Source organism: Convolutriloba macropyga, chromosome 7, assembly GCF_964194025.1.
Source record: "Convolutriloba macropyga chromosome 7, txConMacr16.3, whole genome shotgun sequence".
NCBI lineage: Eukaryota > Metazoa > Xenacoelomorpha > Acoela > Convolutidae > Convolutriloba > Convolutriloba macropyga.
This window is the reverse complement of record NC_134474.1, coordinates 47873399-47890055: the sequence shown is the minus strand read 5'-3', so window position 1 is coordinate 47890055 and position 16657 is coordinate 47873399. Positions and strand designations below refer to the sequence as shown.

Sequence of the window (16657 nt, the reverse complement as noted above, 5' to 3'; positions counted from 1 at the left end):
TCTATTCCCAGCAGCAACACCACTACCAAGTAGCACTGCAACTATACACCACCATTGAATTTCACCGGCACACATGTTACGACAAATTCAATCCCCATTTTCAACTCTCTTACAAGACCGCTCAAAGCACTATAGTTCAATTAACAGAAACCGACAGAAATCAAAATTTTTATTCAGAAAAAAACACCTGAAGTAAGGTATCAGTGTTCGAATGGCGCACCTTGCAAGCTTTCTTTTGACTTTATCCGTGTCGTGAATTAGTGTCGTGCGAAGAAGCCGCTGGGGTGCTAAACATGATCTCTCAGCCATAAAGCCGGAGACGGAACAAAAATATACAGCACTAATTCCTGTGTAGGTTGTATTCTGTAACACGCAAAGCTATGTCATCAGCTTATCAAAAATTCTTTTAATCGCCGAATTTTATTCTGCTAAATGAAAACTGATTATTAAAAGGGACACCCAATTCAAGCCTAACTGAAAAAGCGCTCAAAACTCTTTTCATGTCGTATAATTGAGTCAAAGCAGGAAGCACAAAATTATTTGGATTATAATGTCCATTCTAAACATTATTTTCACACATATCCCCCACTTGTCCCTCTCGGCTAGCTGTTCACTACATTTGCACATTCAATTTCGAACCAAATATAAAGTAGTACAATTCAAATCCAAATTCCTCCAATTTTCTCTTACCAACTGGAACAAATAAGTGGATCCAAGTCAAATAAACTACCAAATGGAAGTATGTTTGAATGTAGCTGGCGATTTGCATGTTTCTGTTAACATGCAACATAAATAACCGAAGGCTGCAACAACTTAAAGCAGAGTTGAACAACAGATTGTCAAAAACGGTTTAATAATTATGTCTTGTAATGAGTTAAAGCAGTCAGGCCACAGTGACCTTCAAAAAGAAAGGACAGTGCAAACAAATTGCAGAAACCATTGAACATGAACCAAAAAATGAGATACGTGATGTAGACAATAGTGCAAAAATGTCAATATCCGGACTGTGACGACAGAGCTCCAACTACGTATTCAAAAATGGAAGACATGTATGTTTCAGAATTTGGGTTAACAGATTTAGTGTTGAAAGAGTACATCAGAGATAGAGCCACGTTAGAGAAAGGAAATTTCACTACAACACTACGAAACACCAGCCATAGCCATCAAAAAGACACTGACATCTTTTCTGCTCCCGCCCCCGAGTTTTAATATACGACAGCCACTTGCAAATTGAACATGTGTTTAACCAAGGTTGTTACGCACCAACATGCCAATCTATTTGTGTTGAAATAGCATGGCTCCCGCAGGTTACAAATAATTACCAACTAAGCTGTGAGGTTATTCAAGAAGAACCTACATAGGAGAACTTGAGACTCAAAATGATATCGCACTTATGCTATATAAGGATGCAAACCTAATCGACGTACCGATTCTAAACAAACAAAATGCAATTGGAAAATGAACACAGAAGTGAGTAAATGTTTGAGGTACCATTTCAGAGAAATTTTAGACATGATACTTTTTGGATTCAATTATTATCGTTCAAAAGTTTATACAACCACCTGTTTCGTTAATTTTCACTCAACTGCTTTCTCAGAGCACTAGGTTTGAATTTTGCCCGGAAACCTACTGAGACAAATTGCATCTACTAAAATAACGGAAAGCTGAAAACCAAAGGCTACAGAACCGCCCTCAACCCCATGAAATTGCCTCCTCAAAAGGGTTTTGGTGAATCGCATACTTAGAAACTAGATAGGCATACGGCTCTAAGAGAACTGCTCAACAACTCAATGCCCTTCCGCGCTTTACTAGTTTATTTTTTAAGGACGAAAAGTCAAATGGTCAAGTTGGTATGACGAAACATGCATTAAAAAGACCAGCAGGACTAATATTTGAGAGCGAGTAACAGAAATTCAGGATATAGCCAGAAACGCTCCAAAAAATTTGCTCGCGAATAAAGACCAATTTCACATTAAGTATTTTTTGAATTATCACAACCTATCGTTTGGCCTATCGTATCACTGAAATTTCAGCTTAAGAATTAATTTTCCCATTGATGCAAAAAAGCCCAATATTTAAATTTTTAAAATCCAAACGCATGTACATGCAAGCTGATTTAAGCTTGTGGAAGGATAAATCAGAGTAATTTGAAATCAGAATTCGAATAAGTCATTTTTTAAACGCAGTCAAATATTTATTTTTTTTAAAAAAAAACAAGCCAACCTTGCGAGGAAAAACTCCATCAAAGGAAAATAATAGGCCTCAAAATCATCTGCACAGTAAAAGAAAATGTCGATACCTACTAGGTCAAAAAGCTTTAGGTTTTGAAATCATTTACGGTAAATGATATACGATAACTTCATAAGGTAATACGCTATTATTATAATGAGAACACAAATATGCGAAAAAACAGTTTTGAAAACATCTAACGCAATTTTGAAATGTATCAACCCATTTAGTCAAGATGCCAAAATATAATCCAGTTTTTGAAAACAAAAACCGACTAACTTTGGAAAAATTACTCTCGAATGACAGACGGGGCGTAAAATTTTTGTTTTGGGTGCAAAAACCCCAAATGAAAGTAGGGTTTGAGCCCCGACCTGAGTCCGATTCCTTCACCTCGACAGAGGCATTAACCACTCGGCTATCAGAGCCTTGTCATCGTATCTCTAACAATCGGCTTTGTTTGAACAACAAACTTTATTTCGGAGTGAGAGCGTTGAAATCGCTCAAAAATCAAGAAGCGCGGGAAAAAGTCACTTGAAGAGTCAAAGATTATTCTAGAAGAAAAGCACAAAAACGGTCAAGCAAAAATTTTGCATAAAAAAGACACGTTTACAATAATTGCTTCTCATTCGAGAGCACCTAAAAAACTTTAATGAATTTTGCAGGTTTCAAATTTCCATCGCTTTCAGATCAAAACAATCAAAGCTCACAAAGTAATGGAGAAACACCACAATTGCAGAAATTAAGATAATACATCTTATTCTCAGTGACAATCAAGAACACATTCAGATCTCTTACAACGCGATTCAATAAGTTACCTCTCTAACTCACCTTAATGGAACTTAATACAGCTAGATGAATGCAGCAGGCTCCGCCTAAGGCTTCAAACATTCAACGGTATAGATGTGCTCACACACTCAGTTGAACTTATCTCCTAGAATTAAAGCAACGACATTCATGTGAATTTAACAGCTAGGAAAGTCATTTTTGAGGTAAGGTAAGTCAGTTCCAAACTTAATCACGCGAATGAAAAAACAAGCTCCCCAAAGTGTGAAAAATGAAATTTGAAATTGAATGCGAGATCAACAAAAAGCAAACTTGAAGTAATCGTGACGTCATATGGTTGTAAGAAAAATCTTGACGACAACAAAAACAGAGGGAAGGCCAATGAAAATCCCAACTATCGCTTTAGGGCTATTAAAAACAAAATATATCAACAAAATTTTGTAAGTGATTAAAAACATTTCTTAGCTAAATGGAAAGAAAGGTTAACATAGCAGGCAGATTGCCAGAAAGGTTAACATAGCAGGCAGCTTGCCAGAAAATAGCCGCAATAGCTTCGTAGATCTGCAGTCTCAAAAAATCAGTAAAAAAGATAGACCAAAAAAATTCGTCTTTTCATTGAAGGCTGGTATGTTATATTTCGATTAAAAATCTGTATAACTTTTTGCTGCCTCTAATAGCTACTCTCAAATTTGACCTAATCTTTTTGAATTAAAGTAAATCAATTTCAAAGAGAGAAAGTCATTTTTGAGAGTGAGGTAAGTGAAGTGTGACCAAAAATTTAATCACGCGAATTAATAAAAAACCTCTCAACTAACAGTGAAAAATGACGTCACACACGCACTTCAGTTGAAATTGCATGAACAAATGAACAAAAAGCAGATTTGAAGTGGTTGTGACGTCATATGGTCGTAACAAAAATTGCGACGACGAAATAAAAAATATAGCAGGACAAGTCCTGACGTACAATTCAAAGAATTTTCATTGACTAAACAAAGAAATAGACCTAGAACGGACCATGAGAGTGAAATGGAAAACCATTTCTTAAAAAATCAGATCAAAAAAATAAAAATAAACAGAAAATCAATGTCAAAATGCCGCATGTGAACAAAAAACCACCAGCGAGAAATGGAAATTTGGTTCAAACAAAAGAAACCAGGCCTAGAATGAACTATGAATGGATTGGAAAAACCATTTAAAAAATCCCATCCAAAAAAGTCGAAAAAACAGTAAACATCAAAGCGAAATTGCCGCATGTGAACAAAAAACCACTACCGAGAAAGCAAATTTTTGTTCAAACACCGTTTCCTCACTGTACTTTAAAATTAGAGCGAAAAAATTTCACGACGCAAAACCACGGGCTTTTTCGCTCCACTTCCTGTTTCGGCGTGATCAAAATCACTACTCCAATTTGAGTTCAAAAATCGTGAAAACGTGTGAACAGATCTTAAAAAGAAACATAGCCGGAAGAACTCCGGAAACGACTCGAAGAAGAAAATTGCCTATACCTATGACTAACAACTAGCACAACTATTGTGAACCCTGAACCTCCCCAAATGCCATAAAAATGTTAGGAAAAATAAAAACGGCATTCAAAAACAAACTGAACAAAAAAACTAGAAAAACTTTTTTAATAGTAAAAGGAAACATAACGCCGAGGAAAGTTCCTTTGCAATTGGAGCAATGAGAAGCTGGCAAAACAATGGGCAAGTCATTTTTTTCCTAAGAAAAGTCACTTTCTGTCAATTTTCCAAAGAAAAAATTAATTTATACCAAGAAAACTTCAGTCAATTACTATATGAATATTCCTTAAAGAACAAGGTTCTATTCAAATCCCACTTAAAGCATTAAAACAAAAAAACAGGCAAAAAATCATTAAATTTTGTCTAAAATCAGCAAAACTGATCAAAAACCTCTAAATTAGCATTAAACTCAAATTAACCACTTGAAACCTTCAATTCCTATTGAAACAAGCTTATAACTAATACAATATCATAATCAAACCTCATAACCATCAAAAGTTGCAAAAAAACTGCTTTTAAAAGCCGCACGTGAACAAAAAAATTTCGCTCGCTCAGCGAAAATTTTTTCACACATCAATTTCTCGCTCTCTCAAAAACAGCGATATGAACAATAACCACTATCTTTTCGCTGCGCTCTTCACTTTTGTTCAGCACCAAAATCACTCCAAATTTTTTCACGCGTTTAATTTCCCGCTTCAAAAATCACTCCAATAAAATTGATTTAAAAAGGACTTCTCCAATACTCCTCTTCGAGTCGTAAAAAGACAGCGCCCCAATACAATTCAAATTCTTTGAATTGCAAAAAAAAATCAAGAAGGCCAATAATAGCCCCAGCTATCGCTGTGCGGCTATTAATAATCAATTTTTGAACAGTGGTGAAATCAGATCACATTAGGTATGCAGACATTGCAAAAACTGCTAACGTTTCAACATTTGAGTTATTGCATTTTAAAATATGTTCTAAAACTTTTTGCAATTACACATCAAATTTTCCTCTCACCGTTGGTGTGATGGTGTAAGCAAAAAATTGACGTGCCGTGAAGTTTGAAAGCGACTAAAGTTGGGGACTTTTACAACTTATTTTGTCACGAAAAAGGGGTTAACTCCATTTCGTTTTGCCGACCTTAAAAATATGGGTATTCATTGCTCAACAAGCCAAAGAAAGAACATTAAAAGCGACAAATAACTGAACTTTGTTGCTTTGCAACCAAATTATTGCAATCAAATTTACCAGAAAACTGTTAGAAAAACTTGTCTAATTCTCCATAGCAACGTAGTAAGGATAGTGCTTAGGCTCAGAGCATTCAATAACAGGACATACGCACATAATGCTGCTAACCTTCATTTGTTAAAGAGCCAGAGCCACCAAAATCTCCCCTCAAATCTAGTCGCAGCTCAGTATGAGCCCTCGTCGCCACTTCAGTTATCACCGCAGCAGAAGATCCAATGCTCATCTCACTTTCGCGTTCCGGTGACAAAGACAGAGATACCTCATCATTATCGTCCGATATTTGACTCCTCGGTTCCCGTTGTTGAGGTGGCTTTTCATTACCACATATGTAGGTCTCATTTGGATTTAGCAATCCTTGTGGCTTCACATGTTGATGAGCAATACTTAGTATGTTATCATGAGGTGACTCTGGGTTCGAATTTGACACACCTTGTGATATCTGTTTAGTTTTATCTTTTCTCTTTTGTCTTCTTATCACTTTTTTCGGAGATTTATTTTTGTGGTAAGGATGAAAATTATCAACGCTACCCTGTTGTTGTAAAGATGCTCCGTCAAAATTGTAGCTTGATGAATTGTGACTTTGGATCGAAGCTGTTTGTTGAGCAGCGACTGATAAATTATGATTGTTTGCATCTTTGTTGCTATGGGTTGTGAGTGAACCCGAAGGTGAGGAGGGGGAGGGTGATGGCGTGGAAGAGGGTACGACCGATATGACGTCATCTGTGGAAGAAGAAACCAATGAGCCTTGAGGTGAGGTTGAGTACCCTGAAAGTAATTCAAATCGTACATTCAGTTAATAGCTATAACTATAGGAAACACGACTTGTACTCCAAAACAAAAAGGCAGTCTCCTAAATTAAACATTGAATTTGTGTTCATCTAAAGTTCCATCATCAACCCGTTACCCTAGATAAAGTAGCAAACTTAAAATTTCCTAACACTTAAATCGGCGATGTGAAAAAAACAAACATTCGAACGCGAAAAGCATAAAACCATGACAATTTAATCAACAATAAACCTGCAACGATTTGCCCTTTTCAATGCCAAGTAGATTAGATTTTTTTTAAAATTTGCTATTTGGAAAGCTCAATCAATTACCATTTCAAAAAAACGATTAATTAATGATTAGTGTTCCCTTCGATACCTTGTCTTTTAATATATTTTATAAAAAAAGGATTAATTAATGATTAGTGTTCCCTTCGATACCTTGTCTTTTAATATATTTCATAAATCGGAATTGCATAGTCTAGTAACTCAACACGTATAAAACTTATGACTCGAACTATTTAGGTCAAGTCAAATAACATAAACCGACAAATGTCGAAAGAATTGCTCTAGAACGACAGGCGAGGCAATTTAATTCATGGTCTTTAGTATGGATCAATTTTTCTTAATGGGTGCAAAAAACCTCGACCCCACCGGGATTCGAACCACTGACCTCCCGATCCATGCCCACTCCCACTAACCACTGCGCTACGGGTCAATTATCGTACCTATGCTGCAACCGATTTTATATTAGCAACAAGCTTTACTTCGGAGCACTAGCGATCACTCGAAATGATGACCGAAAGCGTGAAAAAGTCACTTGAGAAGTCAAGAATGTTCTAGAAGAAAAGCGCAAAATTGTCAAGCGAAAACTTTGCATAAAAAGACACACACGTTTACAATAATTGCTATGAACTGCGTTCAAGAGCAATTAATAATATGATAAAATGTACGCAGAGTAGTAAAATTTGGGGTGGTCTACCGCACAGAAAATGTCTCCCTTCAATAATTAGTCTCGAACCCAATCATTTGGTGCTTTATATACCCTTAAGTTGTTTCTTATAGCTTTTTAGCCTAAACCACCGTACTACAGGAGCATCTTTTTGCCACATTTTTTGACAAACATATACCAAACTTCATCAAAGTTAGTTCATACAAAGTGAGTTTGTTAGCTCATTAATTACTGCTCTATCTTTGTGTTTGACGTATTGCAAATTGACCAAATTGCTTGATGTCCGTTGTGCTTCTTTGTCTTGTGTGCTCAATTTACCAAATCGTTATTTGATAAAAATAAATATGAATCAAAAACAATTCAACAGTAGACAAAAGAAGACAACAAAATTTTTATTGTCTGATTTTCATTCATCACATTTTGTGCTTTAGCCTCGTCAAATAAAACCAATTTTATCTAGACTTGTCTAATGAAATCAACCATGAAAACCCGATTGATTAGCTTGGGTCTTATAATTATGCTGAAGTAAGAAACACAAAATTTGAACCAAAGAGTTCTAATTCAGATGGAGTTGTTTTCAATTAATAAGAGAATTGAACAATATACAGTTCCATAACAGTATTAGTTTATACACTTCCAACAAAGTTACAAGTTTTTAGTTTCTAGATTAAGTTTCTAAAATTCTAATCTGATGATTCTCTGAAATTTTATCAGGCAAGTCATCTTCTGACGCCAAGTCAACAACCTCGGGTGGGTTGTTTTCGCTCTCATTCTTTACTCTTTTGGTTGGTTTGATTTCAGCAATAGCAATCATTCGTTTAGTGATTCTATCTCGTTTCGCTAGATTGTACTGTTTGGTAATCATTAGGGCCGTAAATTCTCGCAATTGCATTTCGGTATACCTAAGCTCCCAAATATCTCCATTTAGGTAGAAGAAACTCAATATGATGTCCTGGGGTCAAAGCATTTGACTGCGAACCGGTAGTACCTGGTGTCGGAATCTAAATAGAAACAATTCTACGAGGTGAGGGTTGTTCGTGTCAAATGCAAACTCTGTTTAAAGGCTTTCGGAGTTTGGGATGTTAAAGAATGTTACAAAAACTAAATTATTGAAGAAATTGGGGTTTTAGGAAATTTATGCCAGGTGCTTCCGAAGAGCAGGGTTCTTCCTTTTTCAACAAGAAGAACGAAGTTCTTCCTTTGGGACTGCGCTGATCTTTTTTGGCGTAGTTAAATTATCAAGTGTATGGTCAGCGCCATATCAATTCCGGATTGTGAACGCTTTGTAGTTAAAATAGAAGCTGGAAGTAGTTCTTACTGGTATCCTCAATTATCAGTTTATCATTAATATTTTTGCCTCTTTTTAAATTCAGTATTTTTTGATCCCGTCGTTTTTGCTTTGCGTCGCGCTCTTTTCTGTATAAACAGACTTATCAAAGCTGCTCTGCTTAGGTTGAATAGGGACGGTGCTTGCAAATGCTCAAAGATGTTTCTAATTGTAAAATTTGTAGCAAATACTCCTGTTTATACGATTAGACTGCCTCGCACGCAGCAGGAACTTCATGCCAGGAGAATTCGAAGAGTTCTGCTCTTCCGTATTTTTGAGAGTAAGAAGGGTGTAATTGACCAAAAATTATACGCACTCTTTAATCGTCCTGTCCATCACGGGACGGACAGTTTGTCTTTGTGAATGACATATTCCGAAAAGTTTGATGACCTCTTTTAATACTTGTTTAGATTATGAATTTTTTTAATAGTAAAAGAGACTTAAGAGTTCAGTGTTCTTGGTGTTGTGAAAGATATGCTAGTTGCAAAATGTTGATGATCAAAACATTTAGTTTTGTTCTTTTTGTTTCCTGGAGTTCTCTTATACCTCACCAAGGGTACTGAAACCTCCCTCTGTCTTTTGTCAGACCTGACTACCTCTCTTTCGTCCGAAGGGACCAGGCAGAAGTCGGGTGGAGGATAGTTAGAAAACAGACTTCTTTCGGTCGCAGTCTGTTTCTAGACTATCCTCCACCCACTTCGGGACTAAAACTTACAAAAGATGCTTGGCTTCCAGGTGTTGAATAAACTGTTTCCTCGCATCTTTTCTGGGGCTTTTCATAGAACAACGCCAGAGCTTTCCTTGTGGCCAAACTGCTACAAGGATTTCAGGATAATCGAATAAAAATTGTCCTTATCCTCTACCTAATTTTAATCAGATTATTTTCTGAAGGCGTGTCTTGCTAGTTAAAGAGCATTTTGGTAGTGACATTGGGATAAATCCAAATAATAAATTTTGGTTGAGGAAATATGGTGAAATCAAACTTTTTGAACGAAAACTTTTCCAAACAACAAGACCTTATTCATAAACATCAAAAGCACTGCAAGCTTTTTGATACAACTTTTTGATGCGGTCATTGCCCAACAACGTTTACGCTTGCCAAAAATTTAGTCCGTCATCTCAAGAATATTCATATAAGTAAAGATGCACCTCTTGCCAAACGTTTTTTGGTCTGGAAGAGGACTGACAGAATCACTGCTCTGACGAACATTCAGTTGTCGCCTCTACACTAGAACTAAACCATCTGAATTACAGCAGAGCCATGAGTTTGTGTTGGAGCGTGAGAGAAAAGATGTGAGATAACATTTTCAGTCTTTTCTATTGAAAATGACAAACGACTCTAGCTTTGACCCTTTTGAGTTTCTTGTGAATAACGAAACTGTCATTGAAGAATTTGTTAGAAAATTGGAAGCTTTGATTAAAATTAATTTTGGAATTTGCCGTGAAGTAAGTTTCGACAAGCCCTTAACAGACGATAGCACTGTCTGCTACTTCAAGAGTCCAATGGAAGGTCTCTCAACAACTCAACCGCTGACGAACATTATGCGCACGTCGATAAACTTTTGTCTAAAATGAACGTTTTTTGCACGGCTGGTAGTGGCTGGGTAAATGAAAAATTAAACCTGGTCGAACTCAAAATTTCGAAATTTTCGCCTCTTCGGGCTGGTTCTTATATCGCTTTGCCGCCAGAACTTGAAAATCAACCAAGTCGATTCTTAACATAAGAAACTGGAAAGACAATCTGTGCTTCCTTTACTCTGTATTAGCTGCACTTTTTACGGTGAAACAAACTCAGGAAAGTCCTGAAAGCTATCGGCAACATTTCAGCCGTTTATTTTACAATCCACGCAAAATTTCAATAGCTTTAGCTGACATTCCAACGCTTGAGAAAAACAATCATTTGAAAATCGATGTATTTGCGTACGAACAAAAAAAAGATTTACCCTGTTTGCTTGACAAAGTACAAAAATTCCTCGAAGCGGATACATTTGCTTCTCCAATCTGATCGTGTGATGAGTTTTGCTCCAATCTCCTGCCACTGCGAGGTCGAAGAACAATATAAGAAAGTTTTGTAAGCGTTGTCTGCAGAGCATTGCACGAGAAAAAAAACTTCATAAATCTCTTTGCGAGCACAATCAGCCGCAAGTTATTGAAATGCCCAAAGATGGCTCAACAGTAATATAAAAAAAAGTCAAAAATTTTTTGCGTATGCGGAGTTAGAAGCTCCTGATGTGCGGACGGATTCATTGGAATCCGTTGAGGTGCTTATTGAAAACGGCCTGAATAATGGACGTGCTTCAGGTTGTGTTATCGAAAATCAGTATCTCTGTAGTTTTGGTGTTGTTCTCGTTGACAGCAGAAATTCTGAGGTCCGCATGGAGAAGTTTTAGAGGCCAAGATTAATTGCAGATTTGATGGACACTTTGCGGAGCTGGGTCAAATGGACAGAATCCGAATGTCAACGCTTTCTGAAGCTATCAAATTCCAAAAACGTGAGCTTATTGAAAATTAGGTCAACCCCTGTTGCATTTGTCAGATATGTTTTGCAATGGACGACGAAAAGGTACAGGACGAAATCATTGTCATTTAACAGGAACAGTTTTTGGGGTGGCTCACAATGCGTGCAATTTGATGCTAACTGTAGGATCTTTCCTCCGTTTTCTTCCACGATCTACCTCGTTATGATGCGCATCACATATGTCAAATACCTGAAGCTGAAGGATAACCAAAATCTTTCGACAGTTTCAAGAACTGACGAAACGTTTATTTCTTTTTCGGTTGAAGTTCCGATACGTAGTTATATAAACAAATGTGGTGTTGGAAGAATTGTTCAGAACGCAATTCGATTTCTTGGTAGTTTCAACTTCATGGCTTCAGCTCTTGATTCTTTAGCGCAGACACTTCAAGTTGATGATTTGAAACTTCTCAGACACCATTTTCAAAGTTATTTCAATTCCGACTTCAGAAAAATTAGGAGTAAAGGTCTCTTTCCCTACTCATATTTGACTGTTTCTAAATCATTGATGAAATTGGTTTGCCCCCTTTCGGTGACGAACAGTAGTTGGGGTTATTTTGTTTAAGTAGACCTAGATTACCCAGCATCAATTCATGATCACTCTGATTGCCCCTTGGCGCCTGAAGGCTGCGAACAGGACATCTCTGGCAAAGCTAGTGGAGACGTTGTTTCCCAAGCAGCAATACATCTGCCATATTGAAACCCTAATATTTTAATCAGAGCAGGGGCTTTAAGTACTGGCTCTTTATCGCGTTCTTCCATTCAATGAATCAGACTGGCTGCGCGCTTATATAGAAAAAAATACGATTAAGCGTAAAGAGGCGGCAACAACCTTTGAGAAAAATTTTTACAAACTGCTGTCTAACGCATGTTTTGGTAAAACAAGCGAGAATAAAGGGAATAGAAAAAATATTCAATTTGATTCAGAAGAAAGCAAAGCCTCAAAACTTACGTCGAAGCCAACCTTCAAAACTTTTCAAATTATTATTGAGAACTGTGCTCGGTATATTTATCTGTAACAAATATAAAGTGGGACAAACCAACACCTGTTGGAGCAGCGATCCTGGATCATTCATAGCTTGCTCTATAAAATTTTCATTATAACGAGATGAGACCTAGATACGTCAAGAGAATTAGTGTTACATATAAAGACGCTGACTCGCTTCTCTATTGCGTAAAAGTGCATATCTCTACAGAGACATGCAACATTTCAAGCACTTCCTTGATCTCAGTTACTACCCAACTTCGCATCCCCTCTTTGACCCAACAAACAAAAATTCCTTTAACAATGAGTTAAATGGGGCAATTTTAGAAGAAAGCGTTATCGTGCGGTCCAAAATGTACAGTATTGAATTTGCTGGTGGTGTTAAACAAAGTGCAAAACCTGTTCAAAAAGTCCTGAAAAAATCTCTGCATCAGAAATACCTGGATGTCTTCAAAGAGGTATCAGCAGCCGCGCGCCAATGACAAGGGTTCATTCTTCCAATCATCAGATCAAAGTTACTACAACAAATAAAACAGCTCTAAGTTGTTTCCATGACAAACGATTTATACTTGCTAATAGCGTGGATACACTTCCTTACGGCCATTATAGCCTACAGAAGAAGCCGAGCATCTCAAAACTTACTCCTGATGGTTGTGCAGATGTTGTTCACGTTGATGATGACAGCTGCGACTCGACTGATGAAGAGGATCAGTTCAGGGAACTGTCATCCTTTGATTTGGAATCGGTGTCCGGAATTTCATCAAGTTCTCCTTTGGTTTTGGTTATTTTATTTTGTTTTATTTGGAATATAGATTTCTAATTTTGTTTTGTTTTAGCCGCACCTGATCCCGGGTATTTCCCGCGAGAATATGATGAATAGGAGGCAGTGGTGAATAGGAGCGATCTCAGTGACCAAGACGATGATCATCGTGAGATAGAGGGCTGGCCGAGGGGTACAATGCACAGGATTAATTATCGGTTCAAAGTGTTGTTGACGATGGAGATGATTGTGAGATTTATTTTGAATCAGAGCCTCCCAAGCGATCTCGGATAATTGTTCAATACTCACATTCAGAATATTATTTCTGGGTTAAAGTTTTATTACACAAAATTCAAAGTAGGTATTAGAATATCTTAAATTTAATTTGTTAATCAATCCAATATTTTTTCCTGCACTTTTAAGGATTAATCTTAACTGCTTTGTTGCCTTGAGGTGGTCGGTTGCTTGTCTGTAATAGGCATGCCCTAACTTTTCAAAAATTTTTATTGCTGCGTATATGCAGTAGAGTCCGCATAGTTTGCAGGAGGGAGATGGCGGGTGAGAGGAAGAAGCAGTCTCATGTATAGTATACTTAGCGGAATTATCAGAGTAAAGCAAAACCAATATTTGACAGAAATCCATAAAGAAACTCAATGGAATGTCGAGGCTATTCCAAAATTATTATGTTAACAAATGATTTCAGTTTCTCTTTTCCATGCCTGTCTACAGTAGATACAAATGAGCTTATTGCAACAAGTAGTATCCCGTGAGTACCCTTTAGTTTAACAGGTGAAGTGTTAATTATCTGAAAACGTGGCTCTTTTTCTATTCTTGGGAAATTGTCGGCTGACCAGACACCTCCAAAAGGAACTTTGAGCACGCAAAAATTTCACTATGTTTTTTAAGCGGACATTATCCATTGAATATTGTCTGGTTCTTAGAAACGTTCCTTTTTGCATCAATGAACACTTGACTGAAGCGTTCTCCAATCATAAAGAGCTCTACTGCTTCTGGAAGAGCCTCAGAGAAGAATAATTTGAGAGTAATAGTTAGTTGCTCCAGTTAGTTCCGGGAATAAAAAATGTAAGGTTTTTTCATGCCTCCTGTGATGTCAATTTAAAAGTCACAATGAATTTTACAATATCTTCTAGAGAAATTTTGTCTCCACCGTTCTTGAAGCCGAGTGCTGATAGGCTGTTGTGATATATATGAACATTGCTCTCAGTGTCTATTGGAGTGCCTGCTATTGGTAAACCGCTTCCGCGTATAATTTCAATTAAATTATACGCGGATGCGTATTCTTTTTAAACCGTACTTATTCTACAAAAAAGGATTTGAGTTCTTTGAACATATGAACTTTTCGTTTGCCACCCTGCAATGTTAGTCGCCAGATGGGTTCCGTACCAAATATGGAATCTTTGACAAAATAATTTTGCCCCGACCACAATGAAACTCTTGCATAGGTATTCGATGTAAGGATATCTCGCTGGGGCTTTAAGCAATGCTCTCTCAATGGAAAGTGGAACACACTCAGCGACAGTTAATTTAAGGACAAATAATGAAGATTTTTCTATAACTGCTGTTAACAATTGGTCAGCGTCATGCCCTACTTATCAAGCTAAATTCGTTGCAAGGGCGATAAAGCTCAATTCGAACGTCAACTTCTGGGATCATCAGTTTTTCACAGCTGAAATCTACATAAAGGGTCCCGTATAGACTGGAGACATTCTGATTCCAAGGTACATTTCCTTTGTTTCTGAAGCAATTCAGATTTGTTGGCATTAGAGGAAGGTTCGGGGTCGTAACTGTAAACTTGACAGGCCGCCCATGTCTCCTTACTATCGCTGTTTGTTGTCAACTCTGTCTCAAGGAATGCACGATGATGATAACTGTTGTTGCTGTCAGAGATCAGAATTGCATTAGCATATACCTCAACTTGAGAAAACAGACTATGGAGTGTGTTGTTAGCAAACACGACTTTGCTAGCATCATTTATTTTTACGCGATCTTTACCTTCTGCTGTATAAATAACTACTTGAAGCCCCAATTGAATGTAGTTACGGTCCAGGCAATAGCGTTGGTCTAATGATTAAAAGCACTGATTAAAAAGTCCAAAGCTGGCCTTCTTGAACCCACTTTTGGGTAAAGTTTCTTGATCAAATCCACTTTCATAGTTAACGAGAACATTGGGTTTTTCAAAAAAATCAAGAGCTGTAAGGGCTACTGGATTTTCAATATCGGTCGCTAGGCTCGTAAACTCGGCCATTTTTTATTACCGTATGTTTGATAAAATATGTTTTCGACTGCGTTTGGGCTTTGTTCTCTTTAGAAATGGGCGTACTCGCTCGTCGCTTTTGTGCCGAAGATGTTTTTATCTTCTGTTTGTTTGCTGATAAGGGTGTTTGTTTAGGAGGACTCGCACCGAGCGGACGGAACGGCAGCGCGGATTTGCCCGCCCGACGCGGATGTTCTCAAAACCCAGCGCGTCCGGCGCTCGCGTTCCTGCGACGGAGTCTGCTATGCTTTTAGCAAGTGATTTCTTGATAGAACTTTTTGCTACCGTTTTCAGCCGCTTCTTTCCTATTATTTCTCCAATCTCAGGGATTGCAGCGCTCACTAAATTCCGTCCAACTGTTTTAGCAAAAGAAAGCGCACATTATCTCAAAAGTGGTAGTGTGCACCAATTCTCACAGCGAGGGCGCCAAGGCCAGCGGCGCCTGACCCTAATTGACTTGCGGGGCCGCCGTGAGTAAAAAAATTGTCTTGATTTCTCGCAATTTGTGAGTCATAGTGTGCGTCTACTACTTAAATATTGGTTGCGACTGCTTTGACTGTTGGCTATGGGAAGAATGATTTAATCGGGTAAGAAAGGAATTTGTAGTGTCAGCCAACTGCGACCAATTGATAGAAATGGCATTAATTGGCCTGTTTCGTCGCAAAAAGTTATGGTTATTGATTGAAATGATCGACTTCACAACCGGTTTCCACTGCAGGTTGGAGAACGAATGATGACAAATGATTGGTGTGTTTTCAATTTTGTTGGTAACTTTTGTTAGAGGTACGGATCTAAGAAGTGAAGTCTGGGTGCTTCCCAAAAATTCATCTCGGATGAGATCACAGTAAACAAACATCGTATTTCGCCCACCGAGTAGGTCAATTGGATATTTGGGCTCGACTCCTAGCTTCAAGAGATTGTTTTCGAGAATTTTTTGAAGGTCTGTAGAAAGGAGTTCAATATTAGATGGACCTTTTGCTCTGGTTGATTCATCTCCCTCTGTTTGCTTTCCTTCGCTAGAGCTTGTGGCCGTTTGAAAATCTTCTGTTGATAGGGTATCGCTCTTGTTGTCTGTGGAAAATAGTTTTGGTTTTTACGTTGATTCGACACGCTCCATTTCATTAGCCAGTGCTCTCGTTTACTTCTAAAGGATTTTAAAAAAATCTTAGTCATCAAATGGTCAAGAGTTGGGTAATAACCAGTTTCTCAAGTTTCGAGCTTTTTGAAAAGTAATGGATGCGTTGGTTGTTCCACGATGGCGGCGGCCACGACCTATTTCGACGTACAGTTCGTCAGCACTTGTTGATGCTATCGAC

At 37.7% G+C, this 16657-nt stretch overlaps 1 protein-coding gene across 1 annotated transcript in view; it reads right to left on the bottom strand.

Annotated features, from left to right (window-relative positions):
• Positions 1–16657, bottom strand: part of LOC142342924 (uncharacterized) — a 126124-nt gene that overhangs the window by 84937 nt on the left and 24530 nt on the right. The window contains exon 5 of the mRNA XM_075394602.1: positions 5872–6528. Coding sequence (XP_075250717.1) covers positions 5872–6528 — 657 coding nt within the window. The remainder of the gene's footprint in view (positions 1–5871; positions 6529–16657) is intronic.